The 23,921-nt window shown below is 33.3% G+C and overlaps 1 protein-coding gene across 8 annotated transcripts in view; it reads left to right on the forward strand.

The window, feature by feature from the left end:
- Positions 1–490: 490 nt before the first annotated feature.
- Positions 491–23,921, forward strand: part of LOC106465235 (zinc finger protein 501-like) — a 48,012-nt gene continuing 24,581 nt past the window's right edge. For 3 of the 8 annotated variants that reach the window (XR_002611924.1, XM_022393105.1, XM_022393104.1), the window contains exons 1-5: positions 491–1,084; positions 2,661–2,729; positions 8,959–9,082; positions 12,464–12,606; positions 21,176–21,362. Coding sequence is in view for 7 of the 8 variants with exons in the window: in XM_022393105.1 (XP_022248813.1) it covers positions 8,974–9,082; positions 12,464–12,606; positions 21,176–21,362 (439 nt within the window). In the remaining variant the exon portion in view is untranslated. Of the gene's footprint in view, positions 1,085–2,660; positions 2,730–7,986; positions 9,083–12,463; positions 12,607–21,175; positions 21,363–23,921 lie in introns of those variants that run through there. The other 5 variants (XM_022393106.1, XM_022393102.1, XM_013925441.2 and 2 more) reach the window with 5 other exon arrangements.

A 23,921-nucleotide genomic window follows, 5' to 3' on the forward strand; every position in this document is an offset into this window, starting at 1 on the left:
AACCTCGATGTCGTAACAATATGTTGTTGGTTTCGTAGAAATGTAGTAGTCTGGTGGATATTATTTTTTCCATTAATTTACCAAGGGTATTGGTGAGACTAATGGGTCTGTAGTTATTGGGTAGGTGGAGATCGGATTGTTTGTTGAAAGCTAAGTTGTATAGGGATAGAAGGTGTTGTAGAACGGGATTGGAGAGGTTATTCAACTATTACACTGTTGTTTTACTCTTTATTTTAAAATCACTCTTCGCAGTTATCTCGTTCCTATAACCTAGTTTCGAATATACTTGACGTCACATCCTAAGAGCATTCTAGGCGTTCTACGTTCTGTAGCTAACAAATTACAACTTTAAAAATATAGCTTACAATAATATATATATTTTTTAAAGTTGAATAGAGTTCGATGACGAGGAACCCACTTTGAGACTAATAATGGCTGGAGACGGCTTGAATGGGTAATGAAGAAAAACTTTAATATAAGTTTAACATAACAGCAAATGTACAACGTTTCGACAAGGTTTTGTCATCATCAACAATAAGAGTTATTCTCCGAAAATAGTCTGGCCCACAGTCACACCCTCAATGAAAGAATAGACCATTCCGAGCTTTCACTTGTTGTTAAACAAATGTTTTAAGAACTCTGTTCAATTATGTATCAGTTGTCGAGTGTCGGCTAAAAATACGAAGAATTAATTTGGCGGAATGCCACAGGTTCTTCAAATGCCGAAAAAATGATAGGTTTCTTTTTGTGAGTGTAAAACACTTAAAAACACCATATATTTTTTAGTTTTTATGTATACATTATCACGTCTAGTAAAAGACGACGATACTGAAAATCAACCTTCAAAAGTTAAGTTCTTATAGATTTCTAAAAATTATTTATTAATATTATAAATAGTAGTAATTTGGGTTAAATAATACAAGAATAACTAGATATAGTAAGATTGGTAAATAAAAGTAAGACGGTTAAAGTTTTAACTTTGAAGTTGGAGTTTAGTGCTGTAAATTTTACGAAAGCGCAAAAATAGCCCTAGTAGTTAGTACATGTAACGGTACTTTACTCTTGGGTATATTTCAACTTACTGGTAAGTCGTAAAACAGATTAAATGCATTGTTTTTATTAAATAAATTCAATCTAAAATTAGTTTATTGTCTTTTCATGTTTTAAGGAATAACTTGTTTACTTGAACTTAGCTCCATTAGTTTAAATTCAGTCTATACTTTAGTTATTTGTAGGTTATATAAATCAGGCTAAAATAGTAAATAAATACATTAATAATGGTTGGAGACGGCATGGATGGTAATGAAGAAAAAATTTAATATAAGTTTAGCATAACAGCAAATGTACAACGTTTCGACAAGGTTTTGTCATCATCAGGTACCTTGACAAAACCTTGTCGAAACGTTGTACATTTACTGTTATGTTAAACTTATATTAAAATTTTTCTTCACTACCCATTCAAGCCGTCTCCAACCATTATTAGTCTCAAAGTGGGTTCCTCGTCATCGAAAACGAAAATAAATACATTGTATTATTGTTATTAATATTACCTATACATTAAATTCAAAGACTAGTTTTGTCACTTCTAATAAAGTTCTATTTCTAATTTATATATATTTAAAGAAAAACCCTTTATTACTTTAGTGTGAAGACAAACTGATGATAAAATTTGTTGACAGTAGGCTACTGGTATTTGTTGTTGAGTATTTATTTTAAGGCTATAACTTATAAATACAAAATTACAAAATAGTGTAGCAATTAAGCATTCACAGTTTGTTAGGTGTAATGGGTGCAATGAATGGGTTTTACTTTTATTTGGGAACTCGGGACTTTTAAGGAAGCTAGTAATGAAGATGTGCAATTTATATGTAAAGTTTGTAGGTTGGAGGAGAAGTTGGAGGCTATCATAATTAAAGTAGAGGCAATAGATAAAGAGAAGGGTAAACTGTATGAAACGGCAGCAGGGTTTCAAGAGGAGCTTAAGCTTTTACATGTAAGGAATACATCAGCTAACAATGACTTTCAGTACTGTTAGTATTAGGGCTAAAAGTAGTGAATTTAATTGTAATGAGCCTATTCTGTTGAGCAACAACTAATGAAGGGAATGAAAACAAAAGGGTCAGAGAAAGATGTGGATGATAAGGAGGCTATAGTTATAGGTGATTCCTTGACAAGGTATGTGGATAGTGGGGTAAATAGGGAGAAAATAATCAGATTATGTAGCCAGGGGCACAGGTGGAGGATATAACTGACAGAGCAGGAGATATAATAAAGGGGGCTAGCAGAAATGCAGTTTTTGTGGTGCATGTTGGGGTTAGTGATGTATGGAAAGGTAGGTCAGAGGAGCTAATTAATAAGTACAAGGGGATGATAAAGCCATTTAAAGAAAAAGTAGGTAAGGAATAATGATATTTTGGTTACAAATTTCAAAAACAAACTTTGAAGGGATGCAACAAGAATTATCTGTTGTGACTAGGGCAGCTTAGTTAGAGAGACTGATAAGACGTGGACAATTTTTAGATATTCAAGGCAAACATATTCTTTATAGAAAGAAAAGGGTAACTGCAAGTAAAAACCAGGTTGGCTCACAAAGAGTATAAGAGATAAAATTAAAGTAAAGCATCATAAGTTTAAGAAATGTATTTTGACTGGTATGACAGGAGATTTAGAAGATCAAGAAAGTTGGTGAAACAGAAAATTAGGACATCAAAAAGGATGTATGAGAAAAGGTATGTAAACATTTACAGTAAGGATTTCTTTAAATACATTAAGGGTAAATATAATGTTAGTATGGGGAAGGACCTTTGAGGGATGAAAAAGGAAGGTTCGTATCTGATGATTATGAGATGGCTGGATTATTAAATTTCACTTTTTTCTTTGGTTTTTACTGACAAAGACTTAAGTAGTATTCCACATCTTGAGCAATTGATAGATGGAAACAAGATGACTGCATTAATTCTGAGTGGATAAAAAAAAATTGTAAAGTTTAAAGAACAATAAAGCTCCTGGGCCAGATAATATTTCCCCAAGTGTTTTAAAGGAGGTTAAAGATTGGATATGTTAGCCACTTGCTACTGTTTTTTGTCAGTCCTTGAATAGTGGGATTGGAAGGATTGGAAGTTAGCTAATGTAACTCCTCTTTTCAAGGAAGGTGATAAAATTTTGGAAAGTCTGATAAAAGATGCTTTGTAAAGTCATTTGACATTACTTGAAAAGGTTACGGCTTATGTAGATGAGGGTAAGGGTGTAGGTTTCGTGTATCTGGATTTTCAGAAAGCATTTGAAAAAATGCCACATAAAAGTCTTCTAAAAAAAAGTATCTCTACAGGTGTAGGAGATAAGTTAGCAAATTGGATAGAAGAATAGCTGGATGGAAAAAAGCAGAGGGTTGTTACAAATGGAGTTCAGTCAAACTGGATTAATGTCACAAGTGGATTACCTCAGGGCTCAGTTTTAGGACCTTTGCTCTTTTTGATTTACATCAGTGATATAGATTAAGGAATGGTCAATACATTACTTAAATGTGCAAATGATATTAAGGTCTTGGGTGTTGCTACTTGTGACGAAGATGCTGCTGCTTTACAAAAGGATTTAGATCATTTAGTGAGTTGGGCAAATAAATGGCAGGTTTTGATTATAATAAATGCAAGATAATGCATGTGGGTTATCATAATTTGAATTATAAGTATAATTTAGATAGGATTAACCTTAACAGTGTGATGAAAGAAAGGGATTTTAGTGTAATGTTGATCAGTCTCTTTAGACATCCAAGTACTGTGCTGTTGCTAGTGGTAAGGTAAATAGGATTTTAGGTTGTGTCTACAAATATTGAATACAAGTCTAAAGAGATTATAACTTCATTGTATAGGTCACTGGTTAGGCCATATGTGGAGTATTTTGTTCATTCTTGAGAAGGACATTGAATTATTTAAAAAAGTTCTGAGGAGGTTTACTAGAATGGTCCCTGGGATGGATGAGTTGTCATACAAAGATAGGTTATAGGGTATCTGATTGAGGTGTTTTAGACTGTAAAGGGAATTGACGCATCATCTATCTTCATACTTAATGGTGAGAACAGTAGTACTACGGGACACAAGTATAAATTTTGGCAAGGTAGGAGTCATCTTCACCTAAGACAGTTTTATTTTTGTAACAGGGCGACTGGCCTTTGGAATGGGTTACCTTTGGATATTTTGGAGGCAGTAAATTTAAGTGAGTTTAAGAGAAAGCTTGATAAGTTTATGAATGATAGGGATTGACTTTAAGTTGTTTTTTTTTTTTGAAATTAACTTTAGTTTAGTTTAAAAGATAAAACAGCCAAGATGAACCAATAGGTCCCATGTTCCAAAACATTATGGTATGTTATTCCTATCTGTTGCAATTATTTGACTATGTTGACGCATATGTCTGAGTTTTTAGATGAATATGGAATTTTTGTTAATTGTTTTCTTTGTTAATCTGAAATTTATATCTCCATTTTTTCTGTTTTTCATTTTTAGAAGAAATCATATGGAAAACTGCTTTATGAATGTTGGGCCAGATAAAATTTACTCATGGGATTTGATAGTAAATAAAGATGTTAAGGATTGTGTATGTGAACCATTTACTATTATTTTTCTTAGTCTTTGAATAGGGGCAGGTGCCAGAAGATTGGAAGTTGGATAATGTTACTCTTCTTTTCAGGGGAGGTGATAAGAAAGGTTACTGCTTATGCAGATGAGGGCTCAGGTGCAGATTTGTGTATCTGGATTTTTAAAATACATTTGAAAAGGTGCCACATCAAAAAACTTTAAAAAATTTATCTCTTTAGATGTTGAGGATAGATTGTCTTATTGGATAGAAATCTGACTAGATAGGAGAAAGCAGAGTGTGGTTATAAATGGAGTTCAATTAAACTGAATTAATGTCACAAGTTGGGTACCTCAGGACTAAATATTAGGAGCTGTACTCATTTTGATTTATATCAACGATGCAGATGAAGGAATGGCCAATAGAGTATTTAATTTGCTGATAATTAAAGTTTTGAGTGATGCTGGCTGTGAGGAGGATGCTATTGCTCTCTTAAAGGATTTAGATTATTTGGAGAGTTGGGCAAATAAATGACAGATGGCTTTTAATTATAATAAGTGCAAGGTAATGCATGAAGGATATCATAATTTGAGTATAATTTTGACGAGAATAACATTAACAGTATTATAGAAGAAAAAGATCTTGGTATTCTAGGTGACCAAGTCTGTTGAGCCATTCAAGCAATGTATTGTTGCTAGTGGTAGGTCAAATAGGATTTTAGGTTGTATCTACAGAAATATTGAATACAAGTCTAAAGAGGTTGTATTGTTATTTTATAGGTCACTGGTATGTCCAGTCTTGGGTTCTTTACTTCAGAAAGGGCATTGAATTGTTGTGAAAGGTTCAGTGGATGGCTTCTAGGATAGTACCTGGGATGGAAAGGTTGTCCTACAAGGATAGGTTAAGATCTCTGAACTTGTTTTCTTTGAAAAAGGAGTTAGAGGGTATATGATTGAGGTATTTAAGATTGTTAAAGGAATTGATAGTGGTGATGTATCATTCTTTTTTTTATATTTAATAGTGAAAATGGTATGATGAGGGAACACAAATTTTGGCAAAGTAGGATTTGTGAACTTACGCTGAGACAATTTTATTATTCTAACAAGGTTTTTAGTTTTTGGAATGGGTTGCCTTCAGATGTGGTAGATGCAGTTCCTTCAACCCTTTCGAAATGGGTCACAGGTGAAAGGCCATATAATCTTGTTTGTTGGCTCACATTCAAAATTTTATTGAACTACTATTTTATGAATTTATGTCAATAAGTTTGGTATCAAACTGTAGATTATAATTCAAATTTTACTACTATATATTACTCAATTTCTTAATATAAAAGCAAATATTAAAAAAAGCACAGATAAACATCGCTTTTCATGTGTCACATGATATGTTGAATGCAGCACTGGTTCAAATTAGATGTTTGTGAAGAAGAGATAATTGTTTGCTTTACTTTATTTACTGTTCTATGTTTTAAGAAAAATAAGTTTAAGAGGAGATTTCAAAATAGCAATAATCTATATACATATATTATGTATAATTGAAATTTGACCACATTTTACAAAATACTAGTCTACTAAAACACAGCCAAGAAAAGTTACTTTGCACAGACCAGAGGTCAGTTTTATGTTATTTGATATGGTAACTCGAGTGCACGTGAGCCACGTCATTGTAACTTCTCAATTGTTAGCCAAGCATGACTGAAAGGTTAATATAATAAAAATAATAAAATATATATAAATGTATAATGTTATGAGATTTAAGCTATTTAGTCTAAACATTTATGTGTTTTTGTTCATTCTAGAGGTATAATTTATTTATATTTTCTAATTTTGTATGGTGGTTGTAAGATTGGCCAAATCTACCAAATTCCTACAGAGATTAATTAGTGAAAATAACAGATAAAATATATAGTTTTTCTTAAGAAATGTTTGATAACTATCTGGACATTATAAATATTTAGCATGTGAAATTTCAATATTTTCTGATGCATAAAAGCATTTTTAATCTTTAAATGAATATTACTTTGCATAATAGATAGGCAACATGTGAAAAGAAAAAAAGACATGAGAAAAACATTGCTTTAAGACTTAATAACAGATTTGATATTTTGCGTATGAAAGCATCGTAATGTTTACTGACAATCTTCTAACTTTTGTCAACATTTGTATACTAATTTAAAAGATATAGTATGAAAACTATAACAAGCACAAAATCGTTACGAGGTCGGTTGCAGGGACTGAGCCTGTGCTGAAACAGTTAAGGTAGTTTAATTTAAAACTTGATAACTATTTGAATGACAAGGGCTGGCATTGAGTTTTTTGATGTTTAGTTTAATTTAGTGATAGGATGGTCTAGTTGGACTAAAAGGTCTTTTGTTGTTCTTTAATCTTATTTACATGTTCATTAACTGGAATATATTTCTGTTTGAAGTTCAGTTGAATTCAACTTTTCCAAGTTAATACAGTAATAGTTAGTATTTACTATTTATTGAGGGCATGTACTGTAATAACATGTGATCATTAGTATAGGTAATTATTATTATTGACATTTTAATAATTAGTGCAAAAATCACTTAAATCTTAGCAATAATCTCTTGCATATAATGTACGTTAAAAATTTGATTGAAGTCCTTTTAGAAGAAATAGAATATTGCTCTGCCCAGCATCAATATAGATGGTTAATGTAAACCTAAGAGACAGTAAGTATAATTTGGTTGCTAACCCGATAAAGGGCTTTCTCTTGTACGTGTTGGTGAATCTGCTATATCTTAGTTTTATCAGCTCCATGACATGAGTTTGCACTAATTTGTAATTTTAATTTAAGAGAAGATTTAAAAAACTTAATGGTAAATAAAGTACAAAACATGTCTTAAATTATAAATATTTTCCTCTGAGTTTGTCTTCTGTGACATTAGGTTTTGTGCATCCTGAGTACCCAGCTATTGCAAGGTGTGTTTCTACGTCTTTCTGATACAAGAGTGTCTATTCACTTACAGCAGAGAAATTCACATTGCATCTGATAATTATATTACTGATTAGTTTGTCAGCCATCTCAGGAGTGGTCAGACATTCAGGAGTCATTAGTGTTGTACCTTTGATGCCAACAGTGTGTCATGTGCTTTGGCATATAAAACAGTTTGTTCTCTATGATTTTTCCTTCATCTTCATTTCCCAAATTTTTACAAAGAGAAGGAAAGCTAATGTGTAATTAAGTGATGAGTATTTAACTTGGACATGTGTGTGTGCCATTTATATAGTTCAGCAGCCAAGTCATGCTTTAACACTTTATACATATATGGACAAAGTGTAATACAATGTTATATTCATTTTACACATCAACTAGAAAAAAAAGTATTTGTATGAATGACAATGGGAAATATTTTTTAAGATACAATATTGGTAGCTGTTTATATAAAATTGTAATCTTGCATTTAGATGCAGTATGAAAAATTATTATATTAAGAAAATAGTGTTGTCACAAGTTTTATTAACAGAGAAGTTATGTTAATCACAAGAGTTGAGAGCACTTTAATTGAACTATTAAAATCATTAAGGGGAGTGATAAGATTTATACAGGAGATATTTTGTCTTGAAATCTGAGGGCTGTATGAAAAAGATAGTGAATTGAAGATTTTGAATGGTCAAATGGCTCATTGATGTCTTATAAGTTAAACAATTTCAGCTCCAAAATGCTACATAGTAGTGCTTTTATTTACACACTAAGCGTATAGTAAATTCTAGAAATGTCAGTTAAAGAACAAAACACTACTTTGGTATTTCAGGTTCTGGAAATATCTTGTAGAGAGCAGCATAACAACCAATTAAACAAGTTAAACTATATTTATTAAAAGTAATGTTTTCTTTAAGTATTTGGCTTATATTATGCTGAATTACATCTGACTGGTGATGGGGACACATCCATACAGGACAAGGAAAAGATCAAGTATAATGCAATAACACACTTCTAAGCCGGACAAGAGTCTTATTGTAGTATTCCTTGGTCATTGAATTACCTACATTGTTTCAAAGCTATGCTTCATACTGAATGTGTTTGGGGACGAAATAAAAGAAAATTCAGATATGATTATTTTTTCAATATGGAATTATTTTTCTTCAGTGAGATGCTGCTTTTTAGTTTTGAATTTGCGGTGTACATTTGTCTAGAAATAACAACACACCAGAACTGGAAACTTACAATCTATACACTAGAATTACTGGTTGGATCCATATGAACCAGAGAGTTAGCCTTGAGGGACCAAATGTATTTGTGTAAAACTTGTTCTGGTAATTTAAATCTTCAGATTTTGTTTGTTTTAAATTTTGGTGGTAATAGCCTTTTAGAAGGATTCAACATTCTAATTTTGTATTTTGGTAATTAAACTGTAATCTTCAGATAAGCACATAAAGGATGGAAGTATTTAAGATGAAAGTTGAACCCTTTTCTGATGAGGAGCAGAATGTTTCGTTGGATATCAAGAAGGTGAAAAAAGTAGAAACTTTAATACTATCACCTATTAGTAAGTACAAATTGTAATAACTTAATCTGTTATGTTCTTACTAGAATATTTTTCTCAACATTGCACAGATGTTTCCCTTTCTACTATAGGTACATAACAGAAATTTCCATCAGTGGTTAGAAGTTTCATATTAAATACAGAATATTCCTTTACTTTGTGATCCACAGATGATATCAGTATAAATTCTCATGCTTGATGTTTAATCTAGGGAAAAATGTTAAATTACACTGACACATCTTTTTGCACATATAATGGAATTTAACTTATTTTTGTGAACAGCAGATGTAACTTGAGATAAAAATAAACAGTTTTTAGTTCTAACAATAATGTTAATATTACATTCTTGAGCTGGTCAAGTTGTGCTTAGAATAGTTCCATTTTGCTGAATATTGAACCCTTTAATATAATTGTACATCTAGCAGTGAGTACACATCTTGTGTTTCTCTTCTAGGATAGTAAACTGTGAAACAAGCAGGTACATCATTTAAAAAGAATATCTAAAAGGCTATTTTCTTACTAAATTTAGTGTTCCATCAATACTTTTCACATCATAGTATAGCAAACCTGTAGAACACTGTATGTGTACAAACAGGTGTAAGCATTTATTACTGTAACTAATGCCATAAATTGTATTTTTAAAGCAGTCCTCTTAAACATATACAATGGCAAAGGTGCTTTAAAATATATGTGTTTGATTGTAACATTCACATTTTTTTAAAATATCTTAAGTTGTAATGGTTTTTATGTGTGTACATATCATGTGAATCTATCTTTTTTTAAAGATAAAAATATAATTTGGACTGGACTTTTATCTTATGATTTTTTAAGAGAGTTAATTTGGTTATTAATTGTGCATTGTTCACGCTCATAAAGAATAGTTTATAGAAGGTGAGAAAATATAAAATGGTAGAAGGCTTTGTTAATAACTAATTGGTGTCGATAATATAGAAAGTAGCCAGATGACTATGCAAAAAAAATATAAATAGTGTGAGACTAGCGGTAAGCAGCAGACAGACAGTATTAGATAGATAAAAGCAATGAGAATATAGTTGGTGTGAAGTGAAGTAACGTAAAAGTGATGGGCCTAATGTTTAATATATATGTTAGAGTGAAACTAACAGTGGAAAAGGAAATAAGAAAAAATAAGTTTATTCTGTCAAAGCTAAATTCTAAAGTAATTGAATCAGCCTAAGTGCCCTTTGACAAAAGGAACATAGGATCTTCAGAAGAAAGAAGACCACAATCATAAGTGAATCACACCAGACTAATATTGCGATAGTATTAGAAAAAATAGTTTGGCTTGTCAACTGAGATTCTAAAGTAATTGAACAGGCCTAAGTGGACTTTTGACAAGAAGAAAACTATACATATACTGATATAACATTAACGATATGCTTATATTCTCTATAGTGTGAATACTTTATTGTACATACGTTTAACTTGTTCCAAATATATATATTATTTGAAAGCAAGTAAAGTGTGTGCAACTCGTCTGACTTATCATTAACAGCCAGATATGTGTCACCCACCCCTTTTTCTTGTTATGTGGGTCATCTAGGTTCAGGAGGCATCCTCTTCTTCCTCTGACTCATTGCTCTCTTCCCAAGACACCTAGTTAAGTCAAGGTACTAAGGGCTTTCTGTGGAATGGGGATACAGGTTATCAACATACTTCACATGCCTCGCATCTACTGTATTTCATATGTTAGAAGACCAATTGTCAGATTACTAAGTACAGACAAATCCAGTTAGATACAAGTTGGTTCTATGTTGGTGGCACGCATCCCAACCATACCCAGTCACCTCAATGGAATGTCCAATCTTTCACTGTCCAGTCAAAGCACCTCTTTTGTCACTGTACTGTTTGCCCTAGTTGTTGCTGTTCAAACTCATGCATTTGCCATTGTAAACCTTTGGGTTGGTGTAGTCTCACTAGTATGACACCGAGTGAACTCCTCCTCGATCAGAAGTAAGGCTGTGGTGTTTACCTAGAACTACAATAAAAACCTGTTTGTTCTTGGTGATTAGACCAACTGCATAGATCTTGCATTCTCTTTAGGATGTGTGTCTGCTTGTGATTATTCTGAGAAATTTTTCATGCTAATATTTCTTATGAACTGTATGACTTCACTTGTAGCCCTAGCCACACTATACATACCTTCTCTGCTGACCTCCTAAAATATATAGTCTGGTTAAACAGTTTTTAGATTCTTCTCACCTTTGTAACACTTCAGTACTATGCATGAAATTCTTTTGACAGTATCCTTTATTCTACATTCTCTATTGGGCATCTTTCACCAAGAGATCCCCCCCCCCACACACACACATTGGGTGACACACTCTATGAGTTTTCTCTTTCTATCACTATATTCTAAGAAAGGAGCTCATCTTTTTGGTTTCCTTATCTGCACTAGTCCATTCACCATCTTTGTAGTGTGGATTCTAGCTGTCTCTTCTGAAAATGTATTTTGTATAGATATTCATCTCTTCACACAGAACCATCAATCCTTTCTTCTCACTTCCAGTGTGTGTGTGTCTTACTTCATGAACAATTAGCTTTTGGTAAATACAAAGTGGTTAGGGTAGTACTGTGCATGGAGTATGTGTGGCCCTCTAACATTATTGCATCATAGATTGGTATAGTACATATTATTACATGTAGGAGTTAGAGTTTTGTTCAAAGGTTTGGTCCATGCCTGAAAGCATTTTGGCATTGGCATGAGGTGATAGCTGCCTAGTCTTTAGAAGTGAGTATTCGTCTAAAATACATTTTCAGACAGGGAAAGAACTGGATGAATAACTTGATTAATCGATATATTGATTGGTTATGAGCATCGACTGCATTAATAACTGTTATGTAAAGTAATTGATTGATTGAAATTACAATCAAATCAATTAATGTAAAGAAATTAATCAATGAATCAAAATTAGTGTTTGGGATTATTAATACCATTAGTCCACTTATCCAAGTAATAGAAATATTGCCATTATGATTTTTCATTTTTGTTTTCTCTTAACCATAATTAACGTTTCTGATTATTCCAAGTAATAGAAATATTGCTATTATGATTTTTCATCATTATTTCCGATTAATTCAAGTTTGAGCAACTAAATTGATTTGTGTCATGACTCGTGAAAATAATCAATTGATTGAAAGTATTATTTCTGATTATTTCAACTAACCAAGTCTTATGAGAATAATCCATTAATTGAATGTAATCTATTAATGTGGCCAGCAAGTAATTATCAAATTTCACTAATCAGCCAACTCTACATGTGACTTGCAATTTTTCATATGCTGAGAAGGTATGGTTCTCCTTGCCAGCCTTTGTATAATTTATGATGTAGTGGTACATAAATTTTATTCTGGTTATTGTTCCAGGGGAAAAAAATGTATTGTGTATACCTTTAACAACAAGTGAAGTTCCTTCCATAGAAGATACATCTTTAAGTACTGTGTTTGAGTTTGTTATAGTAAAAGATGAACCGGAAGAGGATTGTAATAAAGAAATTGAAAAGACTGAGGTAATTTATAGATTAAAACCTTTTATAAATTTCTTGTTAAAGACTATGGTAGTTGTTTCCTAGAGTCTATTCAATTTTGAAATGTTGTTAGTCGTAGTAAGATATGAAGAATACAGAGTTCAGAATTAAACCTGTTACAATTGATACATTATTATATATTAACACTTAACACTGAAAGTGTTTGGTTACCAATTAGTAATGAAAATACAAAACTCACTTCAGCTGTGAAAATGATAAAGTCTGTTTCAAGTCAATCTTTAAATTGAATTCACTGTATATGTATGATAATTTCTTGGTTACTGGACAGGAATTCTTATCTAATTCATAAAAATTTAAAGGGACAAAAAAGAGCTTATTAGCCCATTAAGGATGTCCCTTCCAGCTCCCAACTATACCATCCCTTACTACTCATGTATTCATCCAATATTTTCTTGAACTCAGCTAAATTTTCTGCCTCCACCACCCTTGAAGGCAACTCATTCCAAAAGCCAACCATCCTGTTTGAAAAGTAAAACTATCTAAACTGCAGACGACTCCTATGCTGCCAAAATTTAAATTTATGACCTCCTTGTCCTATTGTTTTCACTGCTAAACACAAAAAAGTTTGATGGATCTATATTATCAATACCCTTAATAATCTTAAACATCTCAGTCAAATTCCCTTTGACTCTTCTCCTATCCAGAGAAACCAAGCTTAGAGATTTTAGTCTCTCCTCATAGGATAATCCCACCATTCCAGTTATCATTGTAGTAGCTCTTCTCTGAACCTTCTCCAACAATTCAATGTCCTTCTTGAGGAAGGGAGTCCAGAACTATACCCAGTACTCTAAATGAGACCTTAAAAGTGATCTATACAGTGAAACAATAATATCCCTGGTTTTGTATTCAATATTTCTATAGATGCTACCCAAAATCCTATTAGCCCTATTGCCAGCTACAAAACACTGTTTAGATAACTTAAGTGATTTTTTGAACACAACATCAAGATCTTCTTCTTCAACCAGAGTATTTAATGTATTCTCATTTAAATTGTAACAGTAATTTGAATTGTGAAAACCTACATGCATCACCTTACATTTTTGATATGGTACTGCCCTCTATATGCAAATAATTTTTGTGTGTATGCCACAAGCCTTGAAACTCCCACCCACTTGGAATTGACTAATTCCAATGCATCTCACATGCAAATTATCATGCGACAACCCTCCACCAATAAGAGTGCAAGACACTCTCTTGATTCCTGTTACTCCCTCTATTAAATTCTACTGAACTTTTTGTTTGGCAGTACTCGTGTCAAGACATTTTTTTGTTTTTGGTGCCCTTCATATGATTTGCAATCATGAATTTTATTTATTTCTGATGTGGACTTTCGTCATTAATTGTTTTTTCTATACTTTGTGGAAGAATTTTTTAGTTAACTTAATTTCCCAGTTTTTGTTTCTCTCACTCTTGACTTTTTTTATGTCAAACACATTTGTTTGATTTATATTTCAACAATTAATTCTGGGGTTAATGTTACCACTTCGAGTATCATACCTCCTACTAGCACTATTTCACAAGCTGCAGGTGGGGGGAGACCCGTTGATAGATTTATCTGCGATTATCCACTGAGAGATTGATTGTTCTATGGGTCAACCTTCTTCTCCTGAACTTGCTCCACTTCCTCCTATTCATGCCAATGATGATTTTGAAAGCCTTTTTCCACCACCAGATTTTGCCATATCTTCCTATGCCCCACCTGTGGAGTCGGCTAGGCCTAATATGGCATTTTTAGACATGAATTTTCAGGTATGTGATGTTTTGTCCATTTCCCCAATTTCTTATGATCCCTGTCCTTCTTTATTGCATGATATCTCTTCATCTCAATATTTGTCCCCCCTCCCCCCAGATATTCAGGTTCGTGCTGAGAACTTTGCTTCACAATTGGTTGAGGGTGCCAGCATGCTTCACCCTCCGTGGGCTATAATTCAGTTTGCCTTAGCTGACCATTTCTTGATTCTCAGCAGTAGGGGGTCAATTTTATCCATGTGGGGGTCAGTATACCTGATTTTTCTGTATATTTATCCAATGTCCTGTTTTCCCACCTTCGTCTTACCCTTATTTGTCTACTATCCATTTCCTTTCCGAGGCGATCCACAAAATCTTTGAGGAGTTTTTTGAGGGACAGCATCTCTCTTATTACCTCCATGTTGGCTCGTTTATCGTCTTTGGCTCTTGCATTACACCATGGTTTTCTCTGTTGTTGGAATCTCTTAGGTCAAGATGCGGTCTCATCCAAGTTTTGTTTACTACCCCCTTATCTTTGGGATTTACAAATGGCCACCTTTCTTTGGTGTTCTGTTTTCAGTGATGTACCTGAGACTTTGGAATCACGTGTTGAGTATGTGCATCAACACTCTACCATGTCTTCTTTGGTGATACGTTTGTCGCAGTTGGAACCGAGACAAGCACCTATTCCTGTTTTCTATCCTAGTCCTTCTCACCCTGTACCTGTTCCTCCTTCCAGGGATTCCTCATTACGTTGTTTTAATCAACATTGATGGGCACATTGCCAACAGTACTGGTGACTATTTGGTGGGTTCCAGTCCAATGGGAACTCGCTTGTCCAAATTTGTTCCCCTTTGGCGACTTTTTATCACAGATTCGTGGGTTATTCGGGTTTTATCCAAGGGAATTGTCCTACAATTTCTGTCCTCCCCCTCCATTGTCTCAGATAACCAGTTTCCTACCCTATGCCTCAGACTCCTACTTTACCAGTCAGCATCTGCCCAAGGTGGTACAAGACCTTCTGTCCCAACAGGCCATAGAACCTGTCCATCATCTTTCTCCAGGATTTTATTCCAGGCTCTTATTCCACCTCAATCAATTTCTGATTCTGCCCCATTTTACCATAGAGTCTTTTCTCACCCTCAGGTGGTTCTTTTCTACGGGTTTAAGGATGACCAAGATGGACATTGCGAATGCCTACTTGTATATCAAGATATCTCGTCAGTTGTGACCCTATCCTTGGTTTGTTCATCACGGGGTGGTTTATCAGTTTTGCACTTTGCCCTTAAGTTACATGCTATCGGGTTGCGCTTCTGTTGCTACTGTTAGCTCGTTCCAAAATGGAGTCTGCCCAGCACATTCATTGGCTGCTCCTGTTGGTGGCATGGGTGGGCTGGTTAATCAAATTGGGGAAGTCATTCCTTTAGCCTTTCCAATATCTTGTCCATTTGCGTGTTTTTTATCAACACCCACCTCAATCGGGTCCTACCTTCTCCTCTTTGACTTCATTCAATGGAGCTTTCAGTTACTGCTCCCTCTCTTACAGCCCACAAGGTTCTGTCACTTTTGATGATGTGGGCTGCATGGCAGTCTATATACCCTTAGGTTATACACATATGCGGGCTCTTCACGACCAGTGGAATCTTGTGCTGGATCTTTTGATGGCTCCTATTTCCCTTCCTCCTACTGTTGTAAGTGATCTGCATTGGTGGTTGGACAAGACTCACACATCAGCAGGTGTCTCGCTTCCTCCTCCTCATTTGGTTTCTGAATTGATCATTCAATTTCTAATACTGTTATAAACCAACAACATGTCCCTGTTCATAGTTGAGGTGAAGATAGTATGATTCTCTTTCTTACCTCCCTTTTGATGTTGGTACCCAGTGACCTGGGTTTTGGATTGTAGTTGGCTTACTGATAGTATGATCCTCATCCTACCCCCCAAATAGATGTCGGTTCCCGGTGGCATGGGTTTTGGATGTCACGCCCTATAGGTACTTACCTCCATTCATGCTTCCCACTCTTCCTCCCCACTGAAAACTGGTGCTTCCATTTTCTGCCAACACACGAAGTAATAGTTTGGTATAATTGAATAGAGGGAGTCACATGCATCAAGAGAGTGTATCGTGCTCTTATTGGTGGAGGGTTGTCGCATGATAATTTGTATGTGAAACACATTGGAATTAGTCAATTCCAAACAGGTGGAAATTTCAAGGCTTATGGTGTGCTCAAAAACGTTTTTGCATATAGAGAGCAGCACTGAAAGAGGAGGTAAGTGCCTATCAGAAATACATTTTCAGTTTAGGAAAATTATAACTTTGGATAGGTAAACATCATCTGCCACAAATTCGGCCCAATGCCTCAAATGATCTAAATCCCACTGTTAGTCTTCAGTATCTTTGATACAGTTAGCCATCCCAAAAATCTTAATGTCATCTGTTTTGTTAGTCATTCTAGAGTCAATATCATTAATATAAATCACAAACAGTGGAGGACCCAGCCCAGAACCCTGAGGCACATCACTTGTAACTATGATCTAGTCACATCTAACTACATTTATTATTACTCTCTGCTTTCTACTCCCCAGCCAATTTTCTATCAAATTTAGTAACATTTCCCCCACACCCACAGATTTAATTTTTGTAACACATCTTTTGTGAGGCACCTTATCAAATGCTTTCTAAAAATCAAGGTAAACCAAATCCACAGTATTTCCTTCATCAACTCTTGTAGTAACATCCTCAAAGAATCTCAGAAGATTTGTTAAACAAGACTTTCCCTTAGTGAAACCATGCTGGCTCTTTGACACTACATCAAACTGCTTTGCAATGCATCACTACATCAAATTGCAATGCATCTTTAATCACACACACTAAAATCTTTCCAATCACTGATGTAAGACAATTAAAACTATTAAATGTTAGCTAGTGGTTCTCAAATATAATCTTTAAGTTCCTCTAAAACTCTAGGATATCTAGTTTATATTGGTTTATTTTTTCATAAGGATGTGCTATAAAAATAAAAAGGGAAAATGTACTTATTAAACCTAAAGTCAGCATAAAACAATATTGCTTGGAGCTTTTCGTATATTTTGTATATAAATAATGAGGCTTTTCAAGAAATGTTGCTTAAAGCTTTTCACATTTTGTTTATATCACAAGGCTTTGTAAGAAATATTGCTTGAAGCTTCTCATATTTTGTTCATATAATGGGGCTTTATTAGGTATTGCTCAGAACTTTTTATATACTTTGTTTATGTAACACTGGACAACAAAGCATTTGGTACTGGAGAAAACTCAAGTGAGTCAGGGTAATTTGATGGTGCTGACTTCAAAAATGTAGTCAAAATCTGTCAATCACCTTTAGATTTTAAGTTATTGTAATATTTCAATATTTTATCAGCACTATATGAAATACTATGCAATCAACTCAGCACAGTAGATTTATCCTGTGAAATTAAGTTTACTCGGACAGTTTAATGGGTAAAAGGCATACATTTTTGATAACTTCAAACATTGACTGTATTGTATTGGTGTAAAATTCCAAATATATTGTCTGCATATGCTATTTATTCTTGATATAGTTGAAGTGAATTGCATCACTTTTGGATTACTTTTCTTGGGCCACAGATTTGGGAAGTGCTGATGGATGATCATTTTGAAACAGTACTCAATCAGAAAGAACTTGCTGCCTGGAAATCATTCAAGCTGGTTGTCAAAAATTTCTTAGGAAACCACAGAGAGGAAAACTATGCCATGATGATTGATAATATGGTCAAGTACTACTGGAAAATGGGGTCTAGGATGTTACTAAAGATGCTTCTTACACTCCCATTTAGAATTCTTTCCAGATAATCCAGGTGCAGTGAGTGATGAGCATGATGAGTGCTTCCACTAAGAACAGTGATATCAAGAACAATGGCGTCTTGCATTGATGAGAGATTACTGTTGGTTCTTACAGCATGAAACTGAAAACACACATAAAATATGCAACAAGTCAAGCAGATATTTTGTAATAAAAAATAATACCATGAACATAGCCTGAATGTATTTTCAGTATATAATCTTGATATATATATATTAAATAAATTCATTATAACTCAAAAACTAGAGATGATCAGTAATTTCCAACATGATTTTTAGAATCAACATTGTCAAATTACTCAGAAATAAGTGCATTTTTTCTACTTGCAGAGAAACATTCCTTACAGCATTTCACATAACGGGTTGAATAAGAAATTGCTTTAGGCTTCTCATATATTTGTTTATATGATGAAGCTTTACAAGAAATATTGCTTAGAACTTTTCAAGTATTTTATTTATAAAATGAGACTTTATAAGAAACTGCTTAAAGCATCTCATATTTTATTCACATAATGGGACTGTATAAGAACTTTTTTTGAGCTTGTCCTATATTTTGCTTCTATAATGAAGCTTTACAAGAAATATTGCTTAGAGCTTTTCATATATTTTCTTTATATAATGAAGCCTTGTAAGAAATATTACTTTCAAGTTTTTCATTTTGTTTATATAAGGGGACTTGATAAGAAATTGCTTACAAATGGAAGTTGGAGACTATGCAAGTAATGAAAAGTTTAAACATTATAATGTATTACGTTTTTCATTACCAACTCTACAGTGACAATTATCTTAAATATATGTTGGTGTAAACAATCTTTTTCAAAAAGCTTCTCTGTTTAGAAATGGCTGATTACCTACTGTGCTTAAATATATTGTACTCCAGAGGTTCCCAAATTGTGGTCTGTGGCCCCCTGGGGGTCCACGATAATACTTAAGGGGGTCTGCAGTAATGCATCAAATTTATGAAATTACCATTTACTGAAAGAGTAAGGAATAAAATAAAATGAAAAGTTTCTCTGAAGTTCCATATATAAAATCGAGGTATAGAAGTAATATAAATGTGAAGCTGGATCTTCGTTTGAAACTGTCGGACATTGACCGAGAAATTCGCAAGATTGTTTCAGCAAAGCAGTATCATCCTTCACATTAAAGTAAATCGTAAGATTTCTTTTTTAATTTTCCATATTTAAATCTCTTTTCTTAAAACTAGAATCAAGCTGTAAAGGCAGTAAAATATGCATATAATACACCAGTTACACATGATAAAAACTGTTTTTAAAGGGAGGTGGTCTACCAGTTGGCAAAGTTTGGAAACCCCTGCTGTACTCTTTGCTGGTTTTTCTTGGAACTGCTAACAGTAACCAGATTACATGTAGAAAAAATGTGTTGGAAAGAGTTGATTTTAAAATATAATAATTTTTACCATTTTAAACATTTTTATAATTAATTTTCCTATATGAAGCCTATCTCTTAAGGTAGAAAAATATCAACACACACACACACACACACACAACAGAGTTGTCATGCGGCCAAAACAACCTGTAAGACACACTGTGTTTTATTAACAGGAGTGACAGTTTAGCAATTTTCCATTTTCTGTAGCTCAGACTGTGGTAATCCAAACTATCATATATTTTTAGTGGATGTGCTCTACTGGACCCTTATTTCACATACCAAATTTTAAGGCAATTCATTAAGAAATACACAAGATATAAAATCTCCAATTTTGATTGAATTTTTTCCCTATTTTTTTCTTCAACGAGAAAATTTATAGTGACAGAAAAACATACGCCACTTTTATAGATTTTTTTAAATATGATAGATCTTTACAACCTGCAATTAGGTGTCAAATATAGTCTAAATATAAGCCACATGTGCAAAGTTATTCAACAAAAACCACTCAGTTTTGACTAAAATATTTGCACATGCCTATGCAAAAAGTCACTTGAGCTATTGGTCTGAAATTTTTACTACAACTTCACCTAAGAGTAAAAGTGGACCGTTTTTAGTTTTATGTCATTCAGATTAAAGACAGGTGATTTACAGCAGCAAAACTATAGAGTTGAAAGCATGTGCAGATACATAAATATGGATTAGCTCAAGTAAACTAATTTATCAGTTTCTAGATCAAGTTTTTATAAGGTTAATACAGGTGGACGATTATTAGTTATTATTCATTGTCAACTTTTAAGCACAAATTTCCTAAGTTTTCCTAATTAAAGAGCATTAAGCATCACAGATATAAGCATAAATAATGATGCTTGATACGGCTGTACTGAGTGCATGCAGGTGATGACAAACTATTAATCTAGTTTTCATGGTGTTACTTTTGAAGAAATTTATTAACTGTTTTAGAGAGGAAAAACTACTGCAATGTATTTTATAAAGATTCTGGTTGGTTCTGTAAAGTATAGGTCTGTTCCAAGTAATAGGGTTGCAATCCTAAAGCTAATGTTGGTTACTATCGAGTGTCACTTTTTCTTACTTGTTGTGGTTTGTTGGTGTGTATTGACAAAAAGTCATGATATCTAATCAAAAGCTCCTAAGGTGTGAATAAAAGGTGCAGCCAAAAAAGGATTGAGCATGCAACTTAAAGGAAAGAAATCAAAATTGGTGGCCAAACTGGTAGCTACACTTATAGCATTGATAAGAATTTTATAGCAAATATTCATTCATTAGTTGGCTAGGCCACATATGTTATTTTACCCACCATCATGCCTCAAATAGAACATAACTATAGCCTTACAGACAGCTCATTTTCTCATAACCCAACAGAAACCTCTGAAAAAAATGGCCAAAGTTATAGTCAGTTCATATAAAAGATTGGAAACTGAAATTTAGACCCTGAGAAAGCTGAAGCACAGATATTTAATCATATTGAATTAATTTTCTCGAAGAGGATGTTTGTTAATTGTACATTAAATATGCCCTTTCTTTTTCAGAACACATTTGCCAGAGTGAAACATGAACAGCCTAGTGACTTACACCAAGATGAGATAGTTTCCAAATTCAATGATAGTGGTGATGATGATGTGGATATTTCAAAAGATTTTGTAAAGAGTATGAAAACGGAAACTGGGTTCCAAGAAGAGTTGCAACAGCCTGGCTCTGGGTTAGATGGTACATCTGGTAAGTACAAATATCTGTTCAATAAATTTGTCCATTAAAATTAATTTAGGAATGGTAACTCTTAGTAATAATTTATAACATCAACAACAACAAAGTACATAATGAGGATTTTAAAACTGGAAATAAATGAACTTAAAACACCAAATGTGTTATTGTTTTTTAATTGGACACTCAGTGTTTTACCTTACAGCTTCTTCAGGAGCGTTCCACTAAAACACAAACCGTAGTTCAGGAACTTCAGTTTATCATAATTCTGAAGTCTGTTAGTCCTTTGCTGTTCTACGTTATCCAATATTTTATATTAAAGTATACTTTACTTTGACTTTGGATCTTGATTTGGGTTAGTTAGTAGCTCTTAATATTTTTGATGGTATGCCAACATCAGAAATCGTTTCATTGTATATCTCTTCAAAACAGCCTCTCAAAGAATGAATTACTTAAAGTGTTTCAGAAATTTTTTATAGTATTGAAAAGAGTATATCAGTGTAACTAAAATTCCTTTTAAGTACAGCTTAGAGAAATTCAAAGTTAAACTCTCCAAGTTCAATAAATGCCCTTGAACTGGTGCTAACATGACTTAATATTTCAAAAGGATGATCTAACATCATATAGAAAACTTGCTGAAGTTCATCCTTATTCTAATACACAATGTTTACAAGTCTAGATGAGTAATTCCATTAAGTGACAACAACTTTAAGCAAATGCTAGTATAAAAATTCATATAGAAACTTGGTTCATTTGGTGATTTGGAAAAAAGTGTTACTAAGCCATTCAGTGTTATGAAAAAATATGATACTTTATGTTACTGAAAATTTTGTGAAAACACTAAGTTCAGAGCATGTGCATAACAATGTACAAATACAGCATCTGGAAATGAATTTTGGACAATTTGCTGCTCTCCATTCAAAACTGATGCCATGATAGCACCTCCATCAAGTGTCTGAGCAATAAGTTTATTACCATATTCCCCATACTTGTTAACATGAGACACAGTGAGTTAAGCAATAGCAGCAGCAGTTTTGTCTGTACTGACATCACAGAAACACTTCCACACATGCCCTTCATACATGTAGAGATATACAAGAGAAAACTGATTTATTCATAATATCAGTAGTTTTATCTGCCATAATTGCAAAAAATATTGACAACTTTATTTCTGTCACAAGGCATGTGTTACAGGTTCAATTAATTCGTTCTGTATTCTATTTGAAACACCTTTAACCTTATCGCCACGGGCATTCTTTACTGCAAATGTCACTAGGTTTTAATGACTTACAATCAAAATTTTATTCAGTTACTTTCTGTTTATGTTATTCTATTTGAAACATCTTTAACCTTATTGCCACGGGCATTCTTTACTGCAAATGTCACGAGGTTTTAATGACTTGCATTCAAAATTTTAAGCTACTTTTTGTTTATGTTATACCAATTAGTACAGCATAAAATTGTAGCTAATAATCTTTATTTTGATAACATATAAGTTTTAAGTTCTTAATTTTATAAGGCAATATTTAAAAAATCCTGAATTTTGCCTAGTGTGACACATTTTCTCTAGGCATCTCCTCTTCTCTATTTTATCAACCACCCCTCCAATAAGGATGAAATTAAACATAAATTACTCAATATAAAATTGTCATTGCTCAGTCAAACCATGATTTTTATATCCTTCAATTGTATTTGGTTACAGAGCTATCAAATAGAAAATCAAACATCTCTTGTCACACCCACTTGTCACATCCTCTCTTTCAGGATTTGTTAATCTCTTACATTTAATACTATATTATTTATAACCAATAGAAATCCAAGGTGTATATTTATCAAATAACATATTATATTATCAATTTCTCTTTTAGTACAAGCCTCATTCCTACAGAAAATTCATCCATTAACTTGGATGAATTTGTAATGGCTCTTTTTGCATAGTTAGTAAGCCAGAAAAATTGTGATAGTTATGGTACATTGTCTTCTTTTTGCATGTTATTATTCTATGTTCATTGGTGCATTATTTAATAAATAAAAATTACTTAGTGCATTATAACCATTACAACTCCCATTTTCAGAGCCATTGTGGCAACTGTTAATTGTGATGGCTTGTTGTCAAATGGTTGCCCAGTGAAGCACAGGGCACTGACATTTGAACATGTGATAAATGTGGTTATAAACTGTTGTATTTTAACTCTAGAATACCAGTGTTAAGTTTTCAATAATTAACCTCAGATGGAGTGCAAAATGACCCCACATGTGTTCATAGTTATAAATAATAGAAATAAATGAAAATTATAGAAACATCATTGAATATGTTTATTTATGCACTGACATTGGTTACATTATTTATGAGATTCCTCATTACGCTTTGAGCATATGTCAAGCTGGTGATCAGTACATAGTGTTTTTTCACATGAGACAGTATGTGTTTGTTTTTCAATCTTCTTCTCGTTTGCAGAAGTGTCATTGCTTCCTTCCAGTTTGAAGTGGCCTTCCTGAAGATGGAAAATTATCTTCCTCTATTATTTTAGAGATTTTGAATTTCAGGGATCTTGAGAGATGGAAAGTATCAAG

Source organism: Limulus polyphemus, unplaced genomic scaffold (genome assembly GCF_000517525.1).
Source record: "Limulus polyphemus unplaced genomic scaffold, Limulus_polyphemus-2.1.2 Scaffold1879, whole genome shotgun sequence".
NCBI classification, from domain to species: Eukaryota; Metazoa; Arthropoda; class Merostomata; order Xiphosura; family Limulidae; genus Limulus; species Limulus polyphemus.